Below are 25579 nucleotides of genomic sequence, written 5' to 3'. Positions count from 1 at the left end.
AGAAAGAGAAAGACTATTTGATGGTATAAATAAAGATGTGGGGCAGCAATGCCAATCCCGGAAAGGGGCCTCTCATAATGGAAAAATGAGACTTCTTCCAGTTCGCGTCAAACAAAGATCTCTTCAGCTCCAGAGGAGACAACCTCGACCCAGCCCACCCCGAGCCGCGCGGGAGCGGAGGGGAGGGGACCCTGCCAGGTCTCGGTAGACCCACAGTGACTCTCCGTGGATGCTCGGAGCTACTGCAAACGAGACTGACGATTTCGGAGGAGGAGGAACTCGGAGGGCAGTTCCAGACGGCCGGGGAATAGCGAGACTGGGCTGGAGACGCCTCCGCTGCTCCTCCCGGTCCCTCATCCTGCACATCCCAGCAGCCAGAGCCCGGAGCCACCCTCCAGCCGGGGATGCGGGCGCCTTCCTGACTCCGGCCACTCCACAGAGCCCTTTTTCCCTTGCGTTGCAGAGGGATTTGGGGGAGAAGTTTTGATGACCTAATTTTCCAGGTAGGCAGACTTTTTCACTCCGAGTCCAGGGGTTCTCTGGGTACTTACTGACGGAACTCCAGCCGGGAAGAACAGAAATCTGTCTGAAATTTCAGCCTGTGCCTGCTGCTGCTTACCAGCCTTCCAGCAAGGTGCCTATTTCACATTTAGACAGTACATGCTATAAGAGAATATAAATTTTTCCTTTACTTTCAGCTCTTGGCTAGTTTGGGTGTTTTTCCAAGGTTTTGGGGGTCTTTTTTCCAGGTGCAAGTATTGTGGGCCACAAACTGCCAGGGCCACAGGTCTAGAAAATCCCTCAGTTGAAGGGGATGGATTAGTTCAGCAGCTAGAGGGAAGTGATAGCAGCAGGGTAGAGAATTGCTCTGCTGTGTGATTTCCCCTTGAGTTTTGGGATTTCGGAAGATATGACTTTGACTCACCTGTGGCTCCTGTCTCCTATTTATGCTGAATTACATCAGCACAAGCTCCTCTATTTTGGGAGGTGGCAGCACATTTAGGAATGCCTGGGAATTCATTGCACTTGGTGGCAGGGATTTGCTTCCCTTAGCCTTCCTGCAGACCAGGTTTTCCATGGCTGATATCCCTGGATAATTATATTGGAAGACCTGGAGAAGATCAGGAGTCTGTAGCTGAAACATCTCCCCCGGGTGCTCTGCCCAGGGATGAAATTTACAAGACAAGTTTGTGTGGTGGCTGCAACCAGCACTGAAATTCCCTCCTCGTGCAGCGTGCAAACCACAGGCACACAATCGGGAAGGAAGAGGAGGTGCATTTATGAGATTTTTTTTCCAAATAGGACATATTTTTCCTTTCTAGTTTCATTTATCAAACATCTGAGTGGAGAAAATGTTGCATGCACAAGCGAGTGACACCACAGGCATTGCATGCTGGGCATGGCCATGGAAAATGCTGGGACTGAGCAGCAGGGAGGCTTCAAACTTTATTCCGCATATTTTAGCACAGCCTGCATAACTCTCCTTTCTTGAGAGGAATGCAATTTGTGTGGCTTTAAATATTTATGTAGCTTTAGATAAGTTCCTTGAAGGCAGTGTTAGCTTAGAGAGCAGAACATCTTGATTTTTTCGAATTTGGGGAACAGTTGGGTCAGTTACAATGGGTGTTCTGGTGTTGGAGGAGACATACACAGTGCACCAGGGGAAAATTCAGGAATATAAATGTGTAGGATAAAGCAGACCATGGGTTTGCCTGGCCAGGGGCATGAGGTGACATTTCCACTGCACTGGGATCTGCTCAAAGAAGTAATTGGGATTTCCACTCAGATGTGAGAGCACAAATAACCAGATATAATTTGCACATTTGAGCCACTGCAAGTTAATTTTTTGCCATAATATCACTTTTGGTTCAGTTGCTCATGCTGGAAGAGAAGCAAGCAGAGAACTTGGGTCCTCCTGCAAGGCCACTCTTTTGCAGGGCTCTGACTAGATAAATCCATGTATTTTTCAGTTATGTGTGTAACAGCCAGGTCACCTGGGATCTATGTGTGGGACCAGCAAAGACTATGCATTTTTCTGTACGTGAGGTAGGAGCACAGACCCTCATTCAGGGAGAATGGTGCAAAACAGTGCCATCAAAATTTTTTCAGAGGATTCACTGCTTGAGATTTCTTATTGGTTTTCCCTTGTGTGCATCTCATGGCGAAAGAGGTGATACACTCAAAAATATAAATACTGAGAGAAGGCCTCATAGGAACAAAGGTCCTGCTCTGGCAGAGAGAGAAAAGCCAAGGAAGAACAGGATGGGCAGACCCAAGTGTTCAGGCATTATGAGTCAGCTCCCAGTTTGCTCTTTGCATTTGTTGTTTGAACTGTTTGTGTTCAAAAATTGCATTCAACATACAGAAAACAGTCTGAAATACTGGTGAAATCTGAGGTTTCCATCTCAGCATCTTTCAGCAGCAGGTGGGACTTTAAGTCAAATATCTAATGTGACAGGGTTTGCAAAAGCATCACAACAGCTGGTGGTGCTCTGAGGATGACAAAATGGGCAGCATCGCCCACCCCAGCCTTGGACACCCTGAGGTGGGTACTGGAGCTCCCAACAGCCCCCACCATGTATCCAGGGGGGTTGATATCAAGTGGGAAGCTGGGAGAGCAAGAGACTAATGTAGTTTAGGGTGCAGAGTGGGAAAGAGGAGATGGTGCAAGAGGACCCCAGGGAAGTGAGTTGTCTTGTGTTTTCAGGAGTCACTTTTCTGCCTCATTGTTCTGCCCATGGAGCCCCCAAGGCTGTGGTGCTTCACTGACCCAGTCCCAGGCCCCAGGGGCTCTGGGCAGGAGCTGTCCTATGCCAGAGCTGGCCGTGGTTGCCCGTGCAGGCCAACTGCTCTGCTCTACAGTGCCTTCCCACCCACACACACAGGGAAAGAAGGAGGGAGAGAGGGAGGTGGTTAAATGCAATGCAATGATGAGTCAGACACTTGGCCAAAGCCCTCAGTGCTCCCAGCCTGTTCAAAAGTTAATGTCTCCATCTTCCTCAGCTAAAGACTGGCTCTAAAATGGTGCTGTCTGAAGGCTCAAAGCTCTTGCATCCTGCAAAAATCAGGATCTCCTGCAGCCCTGTTTTATGAAGGGCAAATAAAACAAGGAAAGCCTGCAGTAGGCTTAGAGAGGTGAAATCTTGATCTTAACTAAAACCCCCTTTTAGCATGAAAGTGTTTTATCCTGACCATACCACTTTTATTCTCTGCAGCACAATGGAAATTTAGCCACACTGACTTGTGCAGGGACATCATAGGATCGTAGAATGGTTTGAGTTGGAAGGAACCTGAAATGCCATCCCATCCCATTCCCTGCCATGGGCAGGGGCATCTTCCACTAGACCAGGTTTCCCCAAGACCCATCCAATCTGGCCTTTGGACACTTTCAGCGATGGAGCAGCCACAGCTTCTCTTGGCAACCTGTGCCAGGGCCTCCCCACCCTCACATGGAACAATTTCTTCCCGATACACGACATAACCCTGCCCTCTGGCAATGGGAAGCCATTCCCCCTTGTCCTACCACTCAGGCTCTTGTCCAAAGTCCCTCTCCAGCTCTCTTGGTGCCCCTTTTGGTACCAGCCAATACTGTAAGGTCACCCAAAAGCCTTTCCTTTTCTAGACTGAAGAATCCAAATTCTTTCATAAGCACAAGCCCTAGTGCGGAGGAGGGCTGTCACTGTTGTAGGGTCTCAGCAGCACTGACACCTACCTTTGCAGCATAAACCAGTTTGCAGAAGCCTGTGGTGCACTGCAGCTGCCACTGTAAACTGGAAGGGGACATGTCCCACCAGACAAGAGCTAGGGCACCATGTGGAGAGAGGTCGCAAGGGATGCCAGGGAGGACTGAGTTGCCTGTATTCTTCAGTAAGGCTGTTCCTCAGTCAGCTGTGGCAGAACTCATCTGCACTGCTCACTTGCCCTCTCCCTGCATTGCCATTGCCACCAAATGCATGCTCAGTGTCCCTTCAAGCCTTGCACTCTTCCAAAAGTTACAACAACAACAAAAAAAAAAAAAATTCAAGAAAGAAACTGTCTTTTTGGACAGGATTCAGATCTTCTTTTCATAACAGACATCTCACATGCCCCTTTCTGGTTAGCGTTGAGTTGGCTACCATGCAGAGAAGCATCTCTGGGCCACCACAGGGCCATGTTGGTTGCTTCTGGGGTCCTCTAGACACAAAGGTGAGCATCTGCCCTTCCTCCATATTCCACTATGGTGACAAGTGTTGTTTGAATGTTGCCTGAGAATATCCTTTCAAATCCCATGTACCTTTGTACCTTTCCTAAGAACTTTTCAGACTAGATCTCTAACTCTTCTGCTGCTTTAAGTTGTCATAACCCTACATAAAATAAATTCCCACATGGAGTTGGGCCTTGGAGGTGTGGTGATGGGTTGAGCAATGAAGATGTGCATTTCTTCAAGAGTTGTGCTGGTTTTTTTATTTGTCCTTTCACTCCACGGGTTTACAGGGAGCATTGGTTGGCTTTGTGTCATGCCATCAGAGTCAGGAGGTTGTGCAACATGTAATCTGTGTTTTGCCACAGGCATCTGAATATCCTGAGGAACCGCTGAGATGTTTGGACAAGCCTTGTTTCCCACTCTCCTCTGTGTGGCTCTAGTTCCTCTTCACGCAGCTCAGCTTGATGTGGATGCTGGAGATGTCAGTCCTACCTCCTGTGCAGGTATTAACTAAATAATTTCTATCCCCTTTGTGGGCAGCAATTTTAACAAAGACAGTGCTCAGTTGTAGAACCTGCTTGCCAGGAACTGATACTGGGACATTCCATCTCCCCTGGCCCTTTGCACTCCTGTGGTAAAAGTCCATCTGTGGAGAACATCATCCTCCACCCAGAATCGCGTTTCCAGGTTTGCTTTAGAGTGCATAGAGCTAGACATGGAAGAGTTGGGGTCTGCCAGTGGTGGTCTCTCCCAGCAGGTGCAGTAACAATCACCCGTCAGTCTCCACCAGTCAGCTCTCTATCTGATGCCAGAAAATTGTTCACTTTAAATCTGGTGATTTCCTCACTTTTCAGTTACATTGCAGAGGTGATTTATGGGTCCAGCCTGACTCTTACCAAAAAAAGCAAGATTTTCAAGATTGATTTAGTACTGAGCAGTGCTGGATTAATGGTTGGACTTGATAATCTTAGAGGTCTTTTCCAATCTTAATTATTCTGTGATTCTATAGCAGATCTTAGAAGTCCTGGTCACTGGGGAACCATCTGACCCAAACACAAGTGTCACTTCTAGAGCTAGGTGGGACTTGTGCTTTTCCCAGCATCACACTTGGTCCAGGTGTCTGGGAGACAGGAAAGGGGGTGCATGAAGTGCTCTGACATGGTCTGAATAAATGTCCCCATGCAGAAAAGAGGAACTGCCCCATCAATGTCTACTTCATCATTGACACCTCCGAGAGCGTGGCTCTGCAGACTGTGCCCATCCAGAGCCTCGTGGACCAAATAAAGAGGTTCATCCCCATGTTCATCGATAAACTGGAGAGCGAGCTCTACCAGAACCAAGTCTACATCACCTGGCAGTTTGGTGGGCTCCATTACTCAGACGTGGTAGAAATTTACAGCCCTTTAACAAGCAGCAAAGACATTTACCTGCCCAGGCTGTCTGCCATCAATTACCTGGGCCGGGGCACCTTCACAGACTGTGCCATCTCCAATATGACCCAGCAGATCCAGACCCAGATGGCCAACGGCGTGAACTTTGCGGTGGTCATCACCGACGGCCATGTAACGGGAAGCCCCTGTGGGGGCATGAAGATGCAGGCTGAGAGGGCACGAGACATGGGCATCAAGCTGTTTGCGGTGGCCCCCAGTGAGAAGGTGTATGAGCAGGGTCTGCGGGAGATCGCCAACCTGCCGCACGAGCTGTACCGCAACAACTACGCCATCACCCAGAGGGACACCCTGGAGATTGATGTCAACACCATTGACAGGATCATCCAGGCTATGGTAGGTGCAAGGAGGGGAACAGGGGGCACAAGAGGAGCACTTCACAGATGGGGGATGCTTTCCCTTCTGTCGGCTTTTGGAGATAACCCCTCATAGGGAAAGTGGAGCCTTTTTCTGGTACTTAGCCTTGGTTTGTGTCTCTGTTTCCCAGCATGTCTGGGTAGGCTGACATCCTAGTCCTGGCTCTTGCTGAAGACCAGGCCATACCCCAGCCTGCTCCCCATCCAGGGGCATGTGGAAGAGTGTGCCACACTGAGACACATGCTCACCATCAGTATGGTCTTTGAGACTCCAGCTGTGAGGCGCTGTTAATCAGGGCCTCTCCAGAGGTCTTTACAGTCAGGGGTCCTTTACCACCTCCTCTCCCTTACCACCACACTCCCCTCCAAGGGTGAACTGCTGTCTCCCCCGTGGGACTGAGCACCTTAACTAATCTTCTTCCTCCTGTTCTCTCCTTTTCAGAAACACGAAGCCTACGGCGAGGTGAGTGAGCAGCATCTCTATGCCTTTGGCACGTGACAGGTTTAATTTGCCCCAGTTAGAGCAGACCAGCTCAGACCCCAGAACAGCATGGACATGCATGGGATGGATCCCTGCCCACCTGTGGATCAGGCCAGAGTCTAGAGACACATTCTCTTATCCAGGGGTTCTAATGGCACACTGGACTCATTCCCTGCTTCCCCCTCACCTGCTGTGGGTTCTGGTCTATAGAATAGACTCATTTCTTCACTTTGTAGACACGTTACATAAGTGCCTCCTGCTTCAACCCCTGCTGGAGCTCCTGCTCTGCTGGTACCACAGGGGCAGGGTTTGGCACACGGAGGTTGTGCAGGGGGTGCTCCAAAGAACATGCCAGTCCCATGATGACTGCAGATGAGCAAGCCCCCACCACCTCTAACACTTGGCAGTCTTGTTCTTCCAGTCTGGGCCTAGAGCCAAGCTATAATGAACATGCTCATGGCAAATTTTCACTCTTAATTTACGGGCTGCACTTCTTTGTGTGCTTGTTGCTGCTTCAGCCCTGTTGCTGCTTCAGCCCTGTTGCTGCTTCAAGCCCTGAGTTGATGGGGAGAAGCATGTGGAGAGCTGTGGGTGCAGAGCTAAGCTGAATTTGGGATGCACAGTGTCAGTACCTCAGTTTAATTTCTTGTATTTCAGTGCTACAAGATGAGCTGCCTGGAGATTGCAGGGCCACCTGGTCCCAAGGGATACCGAGGGCAGAAGGTAAGTTACTCTTAGCTGTGGGAAAGGCAATAATGCCCCTGCCTGCCTCAACGACTGCAGGATGCCCTAGACCTCACCTCATCTCAGCAGCCTTCCCAGGTAGCACCCAGATGGGAAATACCCCCCAGCATCTGTCTTGGCCCTGGGAGACACAGGTAGCACTGGTGTGCCCTTGTCTGTGCCGAGGCTGATGCACTGCCAGCCATGCAGAGAGACACCAGAGCACCTGAGCACACCGGGGCTGAGGCAGCAGTTTCCTCTGAGTTCCCCACTCTCAGAGCAGAGCTCTCACATGCACAAGGGTGTCCCACTCTCCTGCTCCAGCTCTGTGTGCTCTGATCTCCTAGAAACTGCCATTTTCTCAGTCAGCAGCAAGCCTGTACTTATGCTGCGTTTTTCCTTTCTTTAGGGTGCAAAGGGGAACATGGGTGAGCCAGGTTCCCCCGGGCTGAAGGGACGACAGGTGAGTTGTGGAAAACCCTCCCTTCAGTTTGCTACATCTCTGATGACCTGAGGCTAACTCTCCGTGCTTTCCTCCCCGAAGGGTGACCCGGGTATTGAAGGTCCCATCGGATACCCTGGTCCCAAGGTGAGAATCACATAGCAGATGGCTGAGCTCTTTGCATTCCCTGATTTTTGGTAAAGCAAGGGGAGCATTGCTTCTTCCTTACACCTGCCCATTTCCCATACCAGACCCCTGCGCTCAGCTCCTGCTGACTGTCCAGGCACTAACACGGGGATTTTTATTTTTTTTTTATTTGTCCAGGGTGTCCCAGGGCTGAAAGGAGAGAAGGTGAGAAACAAGATACAGAATGGCTGGCTGGCACTTGGCGGGGACCACGCTCCTTTCTGATGCACAGAGATTAGCTGTGATGGGGAAGGGTAGCAACCCCATTAACATATTAATGTAATTGTGGACCTGGGAAGGGATTTCCAAGGGCATTGCAAAGCCTGTCTCCTCCTTCAGGCTTTGATCACGGGCTGGTGAAGCGGGAATGGGTTTAGGATGTAAATGGAGAAATGGAGGGCAAGAGGCAGGTGGTGGGGATGGGGTCTGAAGTGAGGGGCGGGGTGGTGGGGGATGCAGGCAATGTCTGACTTCCTGTCCTCTTCTGTCCCAGGGAGAAATTGGATCTGATGGACGGAGGGTAAGAAAGAACATTTAACTTGCACGTATTTCCAGCTCCCAAACCCTTGGACTGTGTGTTAATAGATCCCTCTTCTTTTTTCTCCCCCCCCCCCTTTTTTTTTTCCCCCCCCCCCCCCCGCCGTGATCCAAGGGCGCCCCGGGCTTGGCAGGAAGGAATGGCACAGATGGACAGAAGGTAACTGGGAGCACCCTGTAATGTCACTGCTGCTGTTCCGTTTCTTTACCCTCTCTCATCCCCACAGGCTGTTTAGTTTCTTCTCTCCCTCATGCTGCCTTTCTGTTCCAGCTGAGGTTCCTGTGAACTTATCTGTACATTATTCTGCATGTTCTGTAGAAATGTGTGAAGTACTTCAGGTCGCAGGAATGAATCTCAGAATATGCTGAGTTGGAAGGGACCCACAAAGATCAAGTCCAATTCACACAGGACACCCCAACAATTGCACCCTGTGCCTGAGAGGGTTGTCCAAACTCTCCTTGAGCTGTGGCAGGACTGGGGCCTGGGGAGCCTGTCCAGTGCCCCCCCACCCTCTGGGGGAAAAAAACTTTTCCTAATATCCAGTCTACATCCCCCACACAGCTCCATGCCATTAAATTCTGTCCCTCGGTCAGCAAGTTCTCTGCAGGACCTGTGATGTGTGACCCAGTCTGTGCTCCTGCTGAGAAGGTGATAAGGCCAGATAATTTGGGTGTAGATACTGTATCCTGGGTGTTAGTGAGCCCTACAGGACACAGACACAGAAAGCTTCCCAGAAATTTGGTTTTCAGGGCAGTTTGTCACTTCATCTCTAAACCACAGCTTGTATTTAGTATTAAAGCTCTAAAGACAAATTTAAAGTCCCTGGTTTTGTCCACTGGCCAGCACACCCTGGCTTTGCACAGTTTCCTATACCCAGCCCCCAGTGTATCTGTGGGTAGTAACAGTTAGTAACTCCTCAAGTGCTGCTGAAGCTCTAAAACATCCTTCAATCCTCCCCACTCCAAAAGCACTAAAGCCCTTCGGCTCCTCCCAGCCTCTGTCCCAGAGCTGTCTCAGCACACTCAGTACTGCACTGTCTCAGTGACAGAGCTGTTTTGGGACACAGAGCAAGGCAGTCCCTTCTCTCACGGCATCTGTCAGGCAGAGTGGTTGCTGCACACCTGAGCTGCTCTGACAGGAGAGGCATAAGAGAGGAGAAGCACAACCGTGAACACGAGTGACCACCAAACCCAGCCTCAAGGGACATTCCCATCTCTCAGGGTACACTCATGGGATGAGCCTGCCTGATTTCCTTTAGTCTACTTTCTTCTTCTCCGCTTTTCTCCCTGTTCAAGGAATACACTTGCTATTTATTCTCTAGCTGTTGACAGATAAGGTCAGCAGATGATGCTAACGTTATTCACTGTCAGCAAGAAATGCTGTGTTTTTCCTTCAGCCACCTATAACTTCTCAGTCTTTTCCTTTGGCATGTAATCTCTCCAGGGCAGGCTCGGGAGAATTGGACCACCAGGATGCAAGGGTGACCCTGGTGACAAGGTAGGAATGCTTTACTCTTTCACCAGCACAGCAGTCATGTAGTTGCTGAGTGAGGTACATAGGTAGGAAGATGGCCAGTGAGAGGATACCAGTCCATTTTCCTACTGGATGTATAATCTGACCTCAGACCTGGGATCCCTGGATTGGGGACCACAGTTTGATTTTTCTGTGCCTCCTTTCCATGGACAAGCAAGCTGGGAGCCCCCAGTCTCCCTTCCCTCCACACAGGGAGGAGGAATTTTCCCTTTCATCAACATTAGCAATAAGCAAAAACTACTTTAGCCTCTAGAGCAACTTTCTAAGCACTGGCTTAGAAATGTTATTTGATTAGAAAGTTTTATTTTATTTATTCTGCATGGAAGTGTTCCCAGTGTGAAGTGCATGGTTCTTTGTCATTTCCCTCCCCAGGGCCCTGATGGCTACCCAGGAGATGCAGGAGACCAAGGAGAAAGAGGAGATGCAGGCATAAAGGTACACGTGCACTGGACAGACAGAAGGATGTGGGCAGAAGTAGCCAGTAGGGACAGCTAAACACCATTCCCTGTATTTTTACATATATATATATATCCTAAATCCTTTACTGCTTATGGAGCTCATAGGCTCTGGGGTCTGGATCTCATCACCAGGCACAGGAGCTGAGAGAAGGGCTTTGCTGGACTTGCTCCTTGGGCTACTTGTGGTGCAATGTGCTGGTGAGGCAGGCAATGACCATTGCCTCTCTGGCTGTTTCAGGGGGATGCTGGCCGGCCTGGTCGCAGTGGACCCCTGGGGCCTCCAGGAGAAAAAGGAAGCCCGGTAGGTTCATACTGCTTTCAAATGTCTCCAGGGTTTTACTGTGGGCTGTTCATAAAACCACAGAATGGTTTGGGCTGCAAGGGACATTAAAGCTCATCCAGTCCCACCCCCTGCCATGGACAAGGACACCTTCCACTAGCCCAGGTCGCTCCAAGCCCTGTCCCACCTGGCCTGGAACACTACCAGGGATGGGGCAGCCACAGCCCCTCTGGCTTTGGGCAGGACTGGACAGATGCTGTAAGGAACAGTTGACAAACCTGTTGTCAGCTGATGGAGGGAAGGTGACACGGGATCACTCTACTTCTAGGCTGGAGCCCCTGCTCATGGCAGTGCCATGTGAGCATGCCAGGTGTGTGGAAGCAGAACCTGGGTTCTCATCCACATTTCTGCTTGAGGAGGACTGCTTGACCCACGATAAAAATGGAAGGTGTGTGCGCACCTTGACCTCTCTTCCAACAAACTGTATTTCTTTTTCTTCTCCAAGGGACTTCCAGGCAACCCTGGAGCTCAAGGGCCTGCTGGAACCAAGGGAAGGAAAGGTGAAGTGGGACCTCCTGGACCCAAAGGAGAGGCTGTAAGTGGCTGAATAGATCCCTGGGCATTGGGCACACTACAGGAACCTGAGGCAGTTCAATGGATGAGTGCTGAGAAACTCCCCTGTCCTGCTTTGCGCATCCCAAAGGATGTGCAGATACTGATCTCCTTGTGTCTCCCATCCTCACAGAGCAGAACTCCCATAATCCTAAGCCTGATGTTAACCATTCACCTTAGAGAAACATCCTGTGTTCCCACATAACCACACACTCCTGGCCTCTCTGGATGCTCAGGGACACTTTGGTTGTACTCTGGCAAGTTCCCCAAACCTCTGGCTCCTTGAAGAATCTCAAAGAGAATCTAGTGGTCATTATGGCAGAGCTCTGTGAAAAGGGCAGTGCCACATATCAGTGGTGTCACACAGACCCAAGCTAATATGATAGGGCACTGCAAATTCTGGGGAGTGGGTTGGAGGGGATGATGCCTGGCACAGCTTCACCAGCACCAAGGGGCTAGAACCCAGCCAGCCTGTCCCCTTGTGCAAGATCCGGTGGGGAAAGCAACACTGAATGAGCTGGAAGTAAATAATAGTCTTTAACTCTGAGGGAATGAACCAGGTATTTTTGTGGTGAAACAACAGTCTGGCTGTTGCTTCCCAAAAAGGAAGCATGGGCATCCCTGCTCCCCTGCTGCTGGGAGCACACTTGCTTAGTGGGCAGATGTACATCTCTTGGGCCCAGAGGGAGGAGAGAGGGCAGCCAGGGGTCACTGCCCAGGTGACATCCATCTTCTCACCCCATTTATGTGACTTCTGTGTCTGCCAAGGGGCGACGAGGAGATCCAGGGACGAAAGGCAGCAAAGGCTCTCCTGGAGGCATAGGAGAAAGGGTGAGTGAAGCAAATGCCCAGATTATTGCAAATAAGCCCCAAATGTATAGGACTGGGGTGTATGTGATGTGCTACAGCCCAACCATGCAGTGTCCATGCAGCATCATAGCTGGGAATGAAGATCCCACTGTGCTGTGCTCCCACTGTGCTACTGGCACCAGGTACAGCCTCGTCCTCCAGGGTTTGGTCCAGAGAGGGGATGAAGGGCAACAAACCTCAAGGTTGAGACACACATTCAGAGGGCACACTGCCCTGACACTGCTTTAAACCAAGAAACTCCAGGTTTGGGAAGGGCATCATGGAGCACTGCCATGCACACAGATAGCATTAGAGACATCCCTGACCAGGAATATCTTTCCCTTCTCACAGGGAGATCCTGGTCCAGAGGGTACTCGTGGCCTGCCTGGTGAGGTTGGAAACAAAGGAGCCAGGGTAAGCATGGAGCAAGGCTTGGTGACAGCCAGGAGGAAGGGGGAGCACTGATGCCATCCAGGGCAGCTTGCCTGGCTTTCCTCCTCATGCACTGTGTGTTCTTGTGTCTTTCTTTGCTGTGCAGGGAGAACAAGGACTACCAGGACCCCGAGGCCCTTCGGGTGCTGTGGGAGAGCCAGGCAGGATAGTAAGTCACACTTGGGCATGTGTGTGACCATGCCCTCCTTCTGTGGTGAGAACTTGCCCTGCTGACACAAGCTGCCTGCACTGTCTCTTCCAAGGAGAACCTGCATGACCTTCTCTCAGGGAGGATCAAAAATCAAGTGTTCCATGACAATGTGGAAGGGATCTCTAGAGGGGGTGGGTCACTGGGGAGAGAGAAGAAGGGACTCCACAAGCATCTGTTTGTCCTGGGTCTGTGCTTAGTCTACATGCCACTGTGGCAGTAGTGCTGTGACATCCAGGTGGCTCTGTGGGACATGGGAACCCCACTGCTGAGACAGTCACTGCCACAGTAAACTCACCAGCAAGGAAGATGGTCCTGCAGCATCATCTTGAGAGCTGGTTTCTCCAGCACAGTCCCCTGTGTGCTGGGGGGCAGCAGGGAACATCCTCACTCACTTCCTGCCTTCTTCCCAAATCTGTCCTGCAGGGATCACGTGGGGACCCTGGTGACTTGGGCCCAAGAGGTGATGCTGGACCACCAGGACCAAAGGTAAAGCTCATTAATAAGCCTCTACATTTGGAAAGGCAGGTTTGTGTTCCTATTTACTTATTTATTATTTAAAAAAAAATTAAAAAAAAAGAGAGAGAGAAGTAGGCAGAAACTTGTGTGCCTCAAAAACAGAATCACATCTGAGCCTCCCTATGGGGCAGAGATGTAGTTCTTTCTCTAACCAAGGCAGCTCTGATTACACTCCTCACTCTGAGCAAACTTAAGGGCATCCCTGGCACATGACATCCCCAAGACCTTTCAAATCCTTGCTCTGCAAAGCTGTTTCCAGTGCTTCAGGGCCAGCTGCAGAAGCCTTGGCTCCTGGTGGTGTCTCACACCCAGAGAAGATGAAAATGGCTATAACTGTCACAGACAGAAGCAGGTCAGAAGGGCCAGGTTTGGTATCTCATGAGTCTTTTTTTTCTACCCAAGGGTGACAGAGGCAGGCCTGGTTTTAGCTACCCTGGACCCAGAGGACCTCAGGTACGTATTCCTCATCCAGCACGTGAGGAAACCTGTTTGAGTGGTTGTTTCTGTTGGATACTAACCGAATGAGAAAACAGGGAAGGAGGAAGAAAAATGCTCAGGGTCAGAGATGTGTGAAGCCTGTGAAGGAGAAAGGGAGTTCAACATGAGGACTGAACCTGATCACAGTCTATCAGGTGCTGGGCACCCAGCTCCAGTCATGGTGATGGTCCCTCAAGCATCAGCCTGATGCTACAGCTGCTCTTCAACTTTTTGCCCCTCACTGCAATCTTTGAGTGTACTGGTGCACAGTGTGGGGCTAGTCCTGGACAGCAGCTAACCTCTTCCTCCTCTCGTTTTGCAGGGTGACAAGGGTGAGAAGGGGCAGCCAGGACCGAAGGTGAGTGTGCTTGTCTCCATCAACTCTTTTTTTTTTGTACTGACTGGAATGCCAAGGAGTTGTCTCCCAGCCCTCTGGGTTAATGACTAAGGAGCCAGCTCTGCCAGCAACTACCTTGGATGTTCCTGGCAGCTGGAGCCTGATTATATCTCCCAAGCCCATCTCCTCTTGAAATCATATGAAAAATGTGTTGCAGAACTTTTTTTTTTTTTTTTTTGTTAATGCCTGTATAAACACTGTTTGCTGTGCTCTGGGCTGCTGTTTTAGAGCATGCTCTCTCAGGCCAGGCAGGCATGTGTTTGTGATGCAGCAGAGCCTCTGCCTGAGCACATCCAGATGTGCTCCATGCCGGATCTGTTTCTTCTTCCATCGAGCAGGGAGGAAGAGGTGAGCTTGGACCAAAAGGAGTACAAGGGACCAAAGGAGAGAAGGGGGAGCCGGTAAGCAAACTCCCTGTACTGCCCCAGGGTCAGTGTCTCCCTCCCACATTGCTGCCATGCGTGCTGGGGATGACACTGCTGGTCTCTGCCTGATCCCTGTCCTCAGGCTCAGGTGTGGTAGGCTGGTGACTGTGCTTAGCAGGGCTGGGGGTGACCAGGGGGTCAGGAGGGGTCCTGAACACCAGGGACTGCATTACCAATATTGCCCAGGAAATATTTGACTCTTCTTTACTTCTTCCCCAGGGTGATCCTGGCCCAGGAGGAGAGCCTGGACAGCGTGGTCCACCTGGTGAAGCAGGCCCTGAGGTACAGTCCCATTGCCTTGTGTCTGAGCAGACACTGTTGGAGGGGACACAGCTGCCAGATGTGTCCACTGGCTCACAGTGGGCCTTCTCCCTCCCCTTCTGCAAAAGGCCACATTTTTTATGGCTCTGACATCTAGTTCCCAAGAAAAGAACTCTTGGGAAAACTGTGCCTGAAATCCCTGTGCTCTTCTTACAGGGGATCCCTGGCCCACCAGGAGATCCTGGTCTGACTGTAAGTAACCCCTGCTACTCTTCCTCCTGGGGCAATCATGGCTTTTCTGTGCATAGCCTAAGAACAAAACAGGACATCAGGTCCTGCTGCTGCCTGGCAGAGGTGGCCTGTGGCTTCCCATGGGAGCGGGGGAAAGAGGGAGAGGGCTGTCTGGGTGGGAAGGGAAAGGGGAGCCTTCACTTTAGAGGGAAGTATTCACACTGCACCCCTTTCCTGGCAGGACTGCGACGTGATGACCTACGTGCGAGAGACGTGCGGATGCTGTGGTGAGCTGATATCACCTCTCCCCAGGGAAGGGGAAAAACCACATGAGGGATTGTGACAGGGGGTAACCAGAAGGTTCCCAGCATCACTGACCCTGTGTTTCCCTCCCCCTGTCCCTCTCCTCAGACTGTGAGAAGCGCTGTGGTGCCTTGGACATCATGTTTGTTATAGACAGCTCCGAGAGTATCGGCTACACCAACTTCACTCTGGAGAAGAATTTTGTCATCAACGTGGTCAGCAGGCTGGGCTCCATTGCCAAGGACCCCAAGTCACAGACAGGTCTGGACTCTGTGGGGACACAGTGGGGCATGAGGAAAAGAAAAGGGTCTTGGATCCTTTCAACCTCAATGGCAATTTTCCACGTCTTTTCAGACCAATTGGGAAGCTCTTTGACTCTCTCTACTTTTTCTCAAGGATGCAAAGCCAAGTAATATGACACTTTTTTGGCAGGTGCCCGTGTTGGGGTGGTACAGTACAGTCACGAGGGGACTTTTGAAGCCATCAAGCTTGATGATGAGCGCATTGATTCTCTGTCGAGCTTCAAGGAAGCAGTGAAGCGCCTGGAGTGGATCGCTGGAGGCACCTGGACACCATCCGCCCTTCAGTTTGCCTACAACAAGCTCATCAAGGAAAGCAGGAGAAAGAAAGCCCAAGTGTTCGCTGTGGTGATCACAGACGGGCGCTATGACCCCCGGGACGATGACAAGAACCTGGGGGCTCTTTGTGGTAGAGATGTGGTGGTCAACACCATCGGCATAGGAGACATGTTCGACCAGCCGGAGCAAAGTGAGACCCTGGTCTCCATTGCCTGCAACGAACCCCAGCGAGTCCAGAAGATGAGGCTCTTCTCAGACCTAGTGGCAGAGGAGTTCATTGACAAGATGGAGGATGTGCTCTGCCCAGGTCTGTCCCTGTCTTTGCATGGAGCTGGAGTTTTGAGCCCCAGGGTTTGGGGAAGGGGGCAGAGATGTGTCCCAGTAAATTGGCCAACAGCTGGGTCATCCATAGTGGGGTCTGGCTTAGCCCTGAACTAAGAGTCCTTCCTCAGATACAGACCAACCTTTTGGGGCAGTCCTTTGGTGTTCCTTGTAATAGATCTTGTCCTGCACTCTGACTGTGCAAACTGTGAAAGAGGATGGCAACACATGGCTCATTTTTTCCTTGTTTCTTTTGCTTCCAGATCCACAGGTCATCTGCCCCGAGCTGCCCTGTCAGACAGGTAAACATTACAAGTGCTTCATGCCATTTGCACATACTCTGGGGGGAGACTGCATGATGGTCAGGAGTAGGAGAGGGGCGTGCAACCCTGTTCAATCCCTTTGGAAGGCAGGAGTTTGGGAAATAGTGTTACTTTACGCAAAGAGAGGCTCCAGGGTTTCATGTCCTGCTCTTTTCCTGTCTCTGAGTTCTCTGCACAGGTAGGTACGTGTGCACTGTGTGAGTGCACCAGCATGGCTCATCCCTGATATTTCTCCCCATCCAAATTCCTGGGAGCCACCAGGTTTTGACCTCCAAACTCAAGTCAAAAATCTCCTTGCTAACACCCACTCACATGACCTTTTTAGCAGAATGCTCTGTGGGAGTGACAGGCAGAGCAGATTTTAGGGACTGTTGGAAAATGGCAATGTAGTGGATGGACCTAAAGCTTTGTCTTCTCTAATGCTGGCTGTATTTAATTAACAATTAACTCAGGGTGTTGTATTAAAGGAAAAGACAGTAAGGATCCTCTGGTGCTCTGTGTGCTGAAGGTAGCTTTATTGGCTCACATTTTGCTTGTTAGGGGCAGATGTGCATCTCAAATTCCTAGAGATCCTATCTGTCTGAATCCCAGTGTCTGTTTAAATACTATAGATGAACTCCGTGCTGATACACAAAGTTTATAGAGGACCACAGTTTTGCCTGTTCTGCAATTTTTATCTCTTCTCTTACCATTAATGTTTTTGTGGCAGTCCCCAGCTTCAACTGAGCTTTATACAGAATATCAAATTTCATTTTTAAGTAATTCCCTTTGTTTCCATGCAAAGGAAAGGAAAACTGGTACCAGGATGCACAGAAATCCAGAGAAAATCTATAATTATTCCTGTCTAAAATCTCTTGCTGGTATTTTGAGTATTTGCACCTGGCCATACTGGGGACACAGTGTGCAACCATGATGCTGAGCTTCTCTGCTGTGTCCTTTGAGGAGCTCTGCCTGCAAATCTGTGCACAAGGAGGTGAAATACCCAGGCCACACTGATGATTGTTCAGGTGTCTTCAAAGGTTTTGGTCTTTGCAGCCTTCCCATTTTTGAGGAACACAAGCAGTGGCACACTTGTTTCTCCTGGGCTTGGGCCATCAAAGCCTTGCAAAGCAGGGCAAAATTATCAGTCCTTTCCTTGTAGTGCAGTTGGGTGTTCCTGTTCCTGATGCAAGGTCAGAACAGATCACTGGTGTCTGGTAGCCCTGGGGACCAGAACAGGAATGGCTTGAGGAGGCATCTGAGGGGGTTCCATCTTTAGTGAATCCCTTAAGCCATGCCATACACAAACCAGGCTAAGTGCAGGCAAGACCCTGACAACTTGGCAGGTAGAGTGATGTGGCTGGGTAAGGTTGACCTCCTGTCAAAGTACCCTTTCAGCATGGGCAAAAGTTGTTCTAGATCTGGTAGATGAAATTTTAAGTAATAAGTTCAGGAGTCTTTGGGCAAAGAGCTTCCCACCCACTGCACTGGCTGGTCCATGCTGCACTGCTGTCATTCAGAAGGATGTGCAGTGGTCACACTTCCCTAGTGGCAAGGGAACGTGTTGCATAGAATGGGACATAAGGCACATGACAAGGCCCAGGGCTTCTCTGGTTCTTTCAGAGCATCCCATGAGCTTGTGCCAATTCCCATGCAGCTCCTCTGGGTGGAGACGGTGCCCTTCAGAGGGAGTGTGAGTGAGCCAGTGCACATCCAATGCATGTGTTGTGGACTAGCCAGACAGACAGGTCAGGGAGGCAGCTAAACCAGCCACATTCTGGGCCCCATGGCTCAGTATGGTGGTTCTGACACTTGAAGGGGCAAATCAACTGCCCCAGCTTCAACCTGGGTAATGCCAGGAGCACAAGGCAAGGACAGGTACCACATAGAGCCTGTCTTCCCCCCATGCTGCCTCAGGGTTTTACCTGAGATTTTCCCATTTCAGCACAGCCCCTTGTCTCTCATCAGTTACTGCTAACAGGATGCTGGAGGGTTGAACACTGAGCAAATCTGAACTAATTACTTGCTTCATAGAAACCGCATGACATTCTGGGAGGCTCTTGCTAACTGATGCAAAAGGCTTTGCTCTGAGCTTTGGGGTTTTATTCAAAGTTAAATTCACAGTTAAATGCACAGCCAGGTGCAGACAGAGGCTCTCAGGGTTCTGACAAGCCCAGACACCACATGATTTTGACTGCAGTTACTGCCCTGAGGCTGAGGACCAGGCAAGGAGGTCACATAATGCTGTCCTTAGATGTGTTTCTGCCTTACAGCATCATGTGGGCAGTTTGCACATAGCACAGTCCTAAGCTACATGATGGCTGAATCCCATCCGCAGAAGGAAATGAGCACTGCTCCTTCTCCATCGTGCCTATGCCGGATCAGTAGGAACTGGGGAGTTCAGGTTCTGTGTAATTTGCTGGAGTCGCTCAGTTGATGTATGAAAGATTTCAGGGCAATTCTCATGGTTCCTTAGACACAAATGGCAGAAAGATTTAAAATCTGACTTTGGTCTTTACTTTCCTGTCCTCATTAGCTCTGCTCTTCTCTGGTGCAGTGCAAGTAGGAAAGCCAGGTAGCTTTCAGAGACGCAGCCATTGCTAGCAAGCCCTGAAAATATTCTTTTGACGCTCACTTGCAGATGACAGGAACCCTGGGAGTGTAAACCCACTTATTTTCCACCCCATGGAAGAGGGAGTCAACATAGATTTCCCCAGCACCATACACTCGATCGCCCAGTTCCTAAACTCCACGCGGGAATCCCGGGACCCCAGCATGTACACCCAGCTGGTGGCCACTTTGGCCTTTACTGCCGAAAAAGCCAAGTTTGCCACTGGAAATGAGCGGCAAGAGTGGATGGACTTGTTCATTGACACCTTCAAAATGGTGCACAGTGAGATTGTGGGGGACCCAGAGACTGTGCTAGGGCTGTGCTGAGACCTCTTTTGTGGGTCACATGGAGGTGGAGGCTGAGTGGAGGTGGAACTCATTGCTCCTGTGTGGCAGAGGGGACAGCACAGGGGAAGATGCTTTTAGTTCAGGAGAGACAGAGGCAATGGAATGGCTTGGTTGCACTCAACTGGGGACAGGACACAAGGAGCAGTTCCCTCCAGCTTGGCCACCATGGTGGCTTTCCCCAGCAATATCAAGGAATGCTCTTGCTTTGTCTGCTGCTTTTTTGCCAAGAGCCTAATGATGCATTTTCCCTGCACCTTCCTGCATATGTCCTTGCGGACCCCCTCCAAAGCATCTTCTGCATCCTCTCTCTCAGTTACTGCAGGCTCTCTGTGGGTCCTGCAAGGCTGACTAAGCAAGATGCATCTCTGCTCACCACAGTGCCTCTGTGGAACCCCTTGTGGGCAGCTGGGGATGTGGAGGGAAAGAGCAAGCAGGATGGCAGAGGGAGCAACCCTCCCTTTCTATAGGGAGTGCTGTCACCTGGGCAGTGCTTCTCTCAGAAGTTTTGTGAGCTTCCCTGGCCTTTTTCTCTGTTTGTACATTTGTGTTTCCTCTGTCATAATCCACAACATGTACCTGTCCATATACAAAATCAGATATTCTGTCACATGGGGCCAGGTGGTCCAAAGCAAAACTCCTTAACTGATGTGAGTTGTTTAAAAGCAAACTTGATGTAGCAGAGCCTACTCAATCCACACCCAGTGCTGCTTTGGCTCAGAGACCGTAGAGCCACCATCTGCACTGTAGGTATGTGTGTTTAGAAAAGGTCTGGTATCTCCATCCGCTCAGCTGCCCCTGGTTGCATAAAGTCAGGCAGGCCAGTGCCATTCCCACCTCCAGTTTTACTGCTCTCAAGCTCTATTTAGAGGTAGTGGGATTTTGTGTGCAGACACAGGAGTAGAAGCGCTTACTCTGACTGACATGGTATTATTGCAATAAAGTACAATGATCAAATGTCATATTTAATGGGCAGAAGGGAGATGTTCCATCTTCAGGAATGTGGCTGTAATATTTCCAGGTGTAAAAAGTGGAGCCAGTTGCCAAGCTCAGCCATTGGAATTTCCCGCTTTGCACTTACTGCAGTGCTCCCCCAGGGTTTCAGCACTTTTTCTTCCCAGGGACAAGTTGCTCAGAGAACTCTACTGCTATCAGTGCAGAATAGAGGGAAAAGAGTTCTTAGGGCTTTCCACGATGTGCTCTGTGTTTTAAGTGAAAGCAAAAAGATAAGCCTCTGCCTGACTCTGGTCATAATTCACATATTCCAGAGAGTCTGTGCAAAGCCAAACTCCCTATTCTCTTTTGAATTTTTTACTGCAAAATTAGTGTGACTTAGCCTGCTGGGATGCAGGACTGAACTCAGAGTAGTTAAGCTGCTTCAGCCATGATGGCAGAGGAAAAGCTCCCAAACCTCACTGATTCGATAAGATCCCAGGGCTGGGACATTTTGACAAAGAAAGAAAGGATTGGGGAAGATTTCAGCTAAAGGGGTGTTGATTTTATTTAATTTCATCACAGAGTGGCCATTTATTGCTAGAAAAACATTAGAAACAAAGTTTTTTACCTCTCAAAAACCTTCAGCTCTTTAGAGGTGGGTAGAGGGAGAAAACATCTCTTTGCATGAGGAGTATTTGTGCTTGTTCTTGTTAGAGGCAAATTGGTGAAGGAGTGGTTTTTTGAGCATAATCCTAGCTAATCCCTCTGATAAAACCAGATGGATTTCATCACAGTAGCAGTTCCTTCAGTGAAGCTCTTGGGCAAAGCAAGGAAAGATAAGGAGCTGTGTAAAGGATGGTCCACGCCTTCCCAAAGACAGGAGGGGCTGGGAAGGGGGGAAACCCCAAAAAGGTCTGGGACATCAGTCCCCACCTCACTTTCATCTCCACTATCAACTCTGGGTAAGAATAGAGGAAATACAAGTTCCTCAGGTTTTAGAAGAAACAGGAAGGTGATGTGAATGGGTGGGGTTGCTCTGCACACATTAAAGGCAGAAAAATCAATGATATTTCTGATTATTTGTGTTGCCTTTGTTAGACATCTTCAGCTGTGAGCCATAGGCATTCATGATCCACACAAAAAAGACCAATGCACCAGTTAAAAGCACGACAGCATTGGTTGGCCTAATTCATGGTGGTGCCTTTGAGTGCTTCTCTTCCAGTTAGGATGAGAATCTTGCTGCAGGAAAGGGTGCTCAGGTCCTCAGCCTCTCAGAAATGGGAACAAGCTGCAACCAGAGCCTGACACTGAACAGGACAAACCCAAGGCCTTGCTGCCTCACATTCCCTTGGGATAACACGTATGTAAAGGCACCTTATCAAACACTGGAAGGCAGCCTTCTCCAGCTGTGAGGGCTGACCAGTGAGCCTGGAGAATGCTCCTATCAGATGTGTACTACGCTCTCGCTGAAGCTCCATTGAGTGATGCTGCCCTCTGCTTAGCCAGGAGTTTTTCAGTCTTTCTTGTTGTCTTAAAAAACATGTGGGCAGGCCTTGGGGGAGGCTGTTAACACTGCCCCAACATGATGCACAGCCCCTGCTCCCACCTGCTTTCAGAGACCCTCACATAGGTGTTGGGCTGTGTGGTTGCAAGGGGGATTCCTTCCTGCCTTTCCCCCTCCACGGCTGCTCAGAGCAGGTGAGGACCAGAAGTGCAGGTGCTGCCAAGGCAAGGTATCCTTGTGGCAGCAGTGCCTGTGTACCAGGAACTGCAGCATCAACGTGCCTTTACACAACATTTCTCACAGAAGTTTGGGCAGAGGTGAGTATGTGCCTTTATTGCTTTAAAAGAGGGGAGGTAACAAGTGAGAGGACAAAAGGAAATGGTCTCAGGTTGCACCAGGGGAGATTTATATTGGATATTAGGGGGAATTTCTTCAGTGAAAGGGTGCTCAGGCTCTGAAACAGGATGCCCAGGGAAACAGTGGAGTCATCATCCAAGAAAGCATTCAAAAAACGTGATGTGGTGCTTAGGGATATGGGTTAGAGGTTAACACAATAGTGCTGAGTTAATGGCCGGACTTGAGGATCTCAGAGGGCTTTTCTAACCATTCAGATTCTGTGATTCCCCAGTTCTGTGCTGAACCCTGGCAAAAGCACTGTTCAGCTCTAGGGAAGCTCTTTGTCAGGCTGGATTTGCTCATAGTGTGGAAATTCAATCTAACGTTACACTCTTACGTCCAAGGTTACCCTTTGTTGCCAGAAATGGATGCTCAAGGTGGGGCTGCTCCAGAAGCTCCTATTCTTTGCCAGGGATGCAACACAACGTGGCAGCATCTTCGGGACTTCACCCTTTCAAGATTCAGTCTCAGACCCACAGAACTGCTTGAGAGTGCTATGGGCATTGTCCTTCTGCCAGCTCAGGAGGAACCCAGAGGAACACTAAATGCAATGCACATAACTACAGGAAAAGGAGAAAATAATGGTCCCTATCAGCTGACTCAAAAGATAGCTACTTTCTTCTCCTTTTTGTTTCTTCCTGAGTTTATTCACTGCATATATTCATATATTCTGTATGGTTAGACTGGGCTTGGAGCAACCTGGTCTACTGGAAGGTGTCCCTGCCCATGGCAGGGGGGAGGAACAAGATGAACCTTAAGGTTCCCTCCAACCCAAACCATTCTGAGATTTTCTGATTCTATGATTTTATGATAAGAGTAACTCTGACAGTAAACCACTCTCCCGAAGTAACTGAGAGGTTTTCAGGTGCTGCTTGCCATTAATCTCTGGATATTCCTTTCACAAATAAGAGCTGGAAATTGATGTAGGGCAGTGGGCGTAATTCTGGGACTGAAATGCACAGACCTGTCTAACTTCACAAGGATCAGCCCCAGAATTAACATTAATTAAATGCCAAGTAGCTGAGGGCATCAAAAGCAAAGCTCCTACATTTCAAGCTGTAAAGACAGGCTTTGGTAGTGGGGTTGGGCTGGTCTTTCTTTGGACAAGGATGCACAGAGGCAACTCCAACCCAAATTATCCCTTAGTCTTCTCATCCTCCCAGCTCCTGTCTTCTTCTTCCCCCTGCAGAGCTTGCTGTAGCCCAGTGCACCCAGCGCCCCGTTGACGTCGTTTTCTTGCTGGACGGCTCGGAAAGGATCGGGGAGCAGAACTTCCAGAGTGCCCACCGCTTCGTGGAGGGTGTGGCCCGGCAGCTGACACTGGCCCGGAGCAGCAGCGACCACATGAATGCCCGGATCGCGCTGCTGCAATACGGCAGTGAGCGGGACCAGAACGTGGTCTTCCCGCTGACCCACAACCTCACCGAGATCTCTGACGCCCTGGCACAGATCAAGTACCTAGACTCATCCTCCAACATTGGGTCAGCCATCATCCACGCCATCAACAACATTGTGCTCAGCCCAGGCAATGGGCAGCGACTTGCCCGGCGCAATGCTGAGCTCTCCTTCGTCTTCATCACCGACGGCATCACAGGAAGCAAGAACCTGGAGGAGGCCATCAACTCCATGAAGAAGCAAGATGTCATGCCCACGGTGGTGGCTCTGGGGAGTGATGTGGACATGGATGTCCTGCTGAAGCTTGGTCTTGGGGACCGGGCAGCCATTTTCCGGGAGAAGGACTATGACAGCCTCTCCCAGCCCAGCTTCTTCGACAGGTTCATTCGGTGGATTTGTTAAAAGAAGGGCACGCACACAATCCTTCTCTCACTGATATACACACCCCTGATATTACCTGTTGTATTTTCTTCCCCCTGTATGGTTGCTAGCCCTGAAGACTTGCCCTCTGGATCCTCCTTTCTAACCAAAATCCAGAGCTCTTTATTGATTTTCATGATGAAGAGCCATGTATCTTACATTTATGGTGCTAATTAAAACCCAGATCAAAGCAGGATACAGAGCCATATGAAGTACTTCTGTAAAGCTTTGCACACACCAAGCCATGACTTGTGTATGTACTGTAATCCTAGGAGGGCTTATAAGAGATGGAAGAAACCTTTCCAGTGTAGCAGGACCAATGAATAAGTCAAACTCTCAATATCTCTCAGTGCCTTCTTTCTGTGAACAGTGGGATGGTGTGAGAGGTTTTGCTGCCTTCCACAGATGCTCCTTTGGGGGATTTATCTGTCTTAAATTTTGCAAATCATCTCTAAGATCATTATTTTCCTGTGGGCCATACCTGCCTTGATTCCTTCTGTTATTCTGCCCTTCATCAGAAGCTGCTCATCTATTACTGCACTCAGAATTTCAGCTGAGAGGGGCAGCATGATTCCCAGCATCAACAAAATACTGGACAGCCTCCAGAGCTGCCTCCCAGTCATCCCAGTATGCTCAAAGCATTCATGGTACCTTCCTCCCACCAGTATCTGCTGAGCAATGCCCAGATTTGAACTCAAATTGTGCTGTCTGCAAAAATAAACAAACCTTTTCCAACCTATCCTGAAAAAGCTTCTTTTTTCCATAGTTGTGGGGTGTGGAGACCCTGGAGGGGGATCCCTAGGTTAGGGAGACACAAGGCAATTCCCTCAAAAAGCTGATAAGATCCCATCGGCTCCTTCCCCTGTTCCTGTGTCTGCTCCTGTGTCCCTGAGCCACTCCTTCCCTATTCCCTGATTGTCCCTCATCTTTGTACTGCCCCAAGACCAGGGTGACCCCGGGCCCCTGGGGAGAAAAACATGGACCCTCCATGTGTGCGTGCCTGGAACCTGAACATGTTACTGTGCGGCTGAATTAAACATCTGTGGATATTATGCAAAGGCCCTTTTTGCTTCCTTACCCTGGACTTTACTAGCAGCAATTTGGGCTGCAACAGTGAGGATTTTTTAAATTATTTTTAGTGAGCAGCTGATTCTCCTGGTTTCAAGCTGGTAAATCCAGATAATCATGGAATCACAGAATGGTTTGGGTTAGGAGGGAACTGAAAGATCATCTCATTCCACTGCTCCTGCCATGGGCAGGGACACAAATTGCTCCAAGCACTGGTCTTGAACACTTCCAGCTGTTCATGCTCCTCATTTGTTCATGGGAGAATCCCTCTGCCATGGTGACCTTTTTCCTATAAATTATTACCCTAGCGTGGAGGATGGCAGCCCACATAATTACAGCATCCCCCAGCCACTCCCTCTGCT

The 25579-nt window shown here is 49.8% G+C and overlaps 1 protein-coding gene across 2 annotated transcripts; it reads left to right on the top strand.

Annotated features, from left to right (window-relative positions):
* Positions 1-233: 233 nt before the first annotated feature.
* Positions 234-24888, top strand: COL6A2 (collagen type VI alpha 2 chain). 2 transcript variants are annotated; one of them, XM_039701011.1, is made up of 28 exons: positions 234-503; positions 4549-4686; positions 5369-5967; positions 6430-6450; positions 7126-7191; positions 7601-7654; positions 7736-7780; positions 7958-7984; positions 8313-8339; positions 8472-8516; positions 9801-9854; positions 10263-10325; positions 10587-10649; positions 11134-11223; positions 12009-12071; positions 12441-12503; positions 12628-12690; positions 13156-13218; positions 13651-13701; positions 14048-14083; positions 14461-14523; positions 14767-14829; positions 15025-15060; positions 15281-15326; positions 15451-15603; positions 15775-16227; positions 16505-16543; positions 19185-20460. In XM_039701011.1, the coding sequence occupies exons 2-28, from the start codon at positions 4578-4580 to the stop codon at positions 19478-19480; spliced, it is 2751 nt and encodes a 916-aa protein (XP_039556945.1). In that variant the 5' UTR covers positions 234-503; positions 4549-4577; the 3' UTR covers positions 19481-20460. The 2 variants fall into 2 exon arrangements, with proteins under 2 accessions (XP_039556945.1, XP_039556944.1); XM_039701010.1 differs by lacking the exon at positions 19185-20460 and adding an exon at positions 23524-24888 and having other exon boundaries at positions 242-503.
* Positions 24889-25579: the final 691 nt, after the last annotated feature.

This window comes from Passer montanus, unplaced genomic scaffold (assembly GCF_014805655.1).
Source record: "Passer montanus isolate IOZ18808 unplaced genomic scaffold, ASM1480565v1 scaffold147, whole genome shotgun sequence".
Classification (NCBI taxonomy): Eukaryota; Metazoa; Chordata; class Aves; order Passeriformes; family Passeridae; genus Passer; species Passer montanus.
This window is presented reverse-complemented; position numbering and strand designations above follow the sequence as displayed.

Excerpts from the sequence above, each read along its gene's own strand:
- COL6A2 (XM_039701010.1), top strand. The coding sequence starts at position 4,578 with ATGTTTGGACAAGCCTTGTTTCCCACTCTCCTCTGTGTGGCTCTAGTT. Across the intron at positions 7,781-7,957 it reads TCGGATACCCTGGTCCCAAG|GGTGTCCCAGGGCTGAAAGG; the intron begins GTGAGAATCACA and ends TTATTTGTCCAG. Across the intron at positions 14,084-14,460 it reads AGGGGCAGCCAGGACCGAAG|GGAGGAAGAGGTGAGCTTGG; the intron begins GTGAGTGTGCTT and ends TCCATCGAGCAG.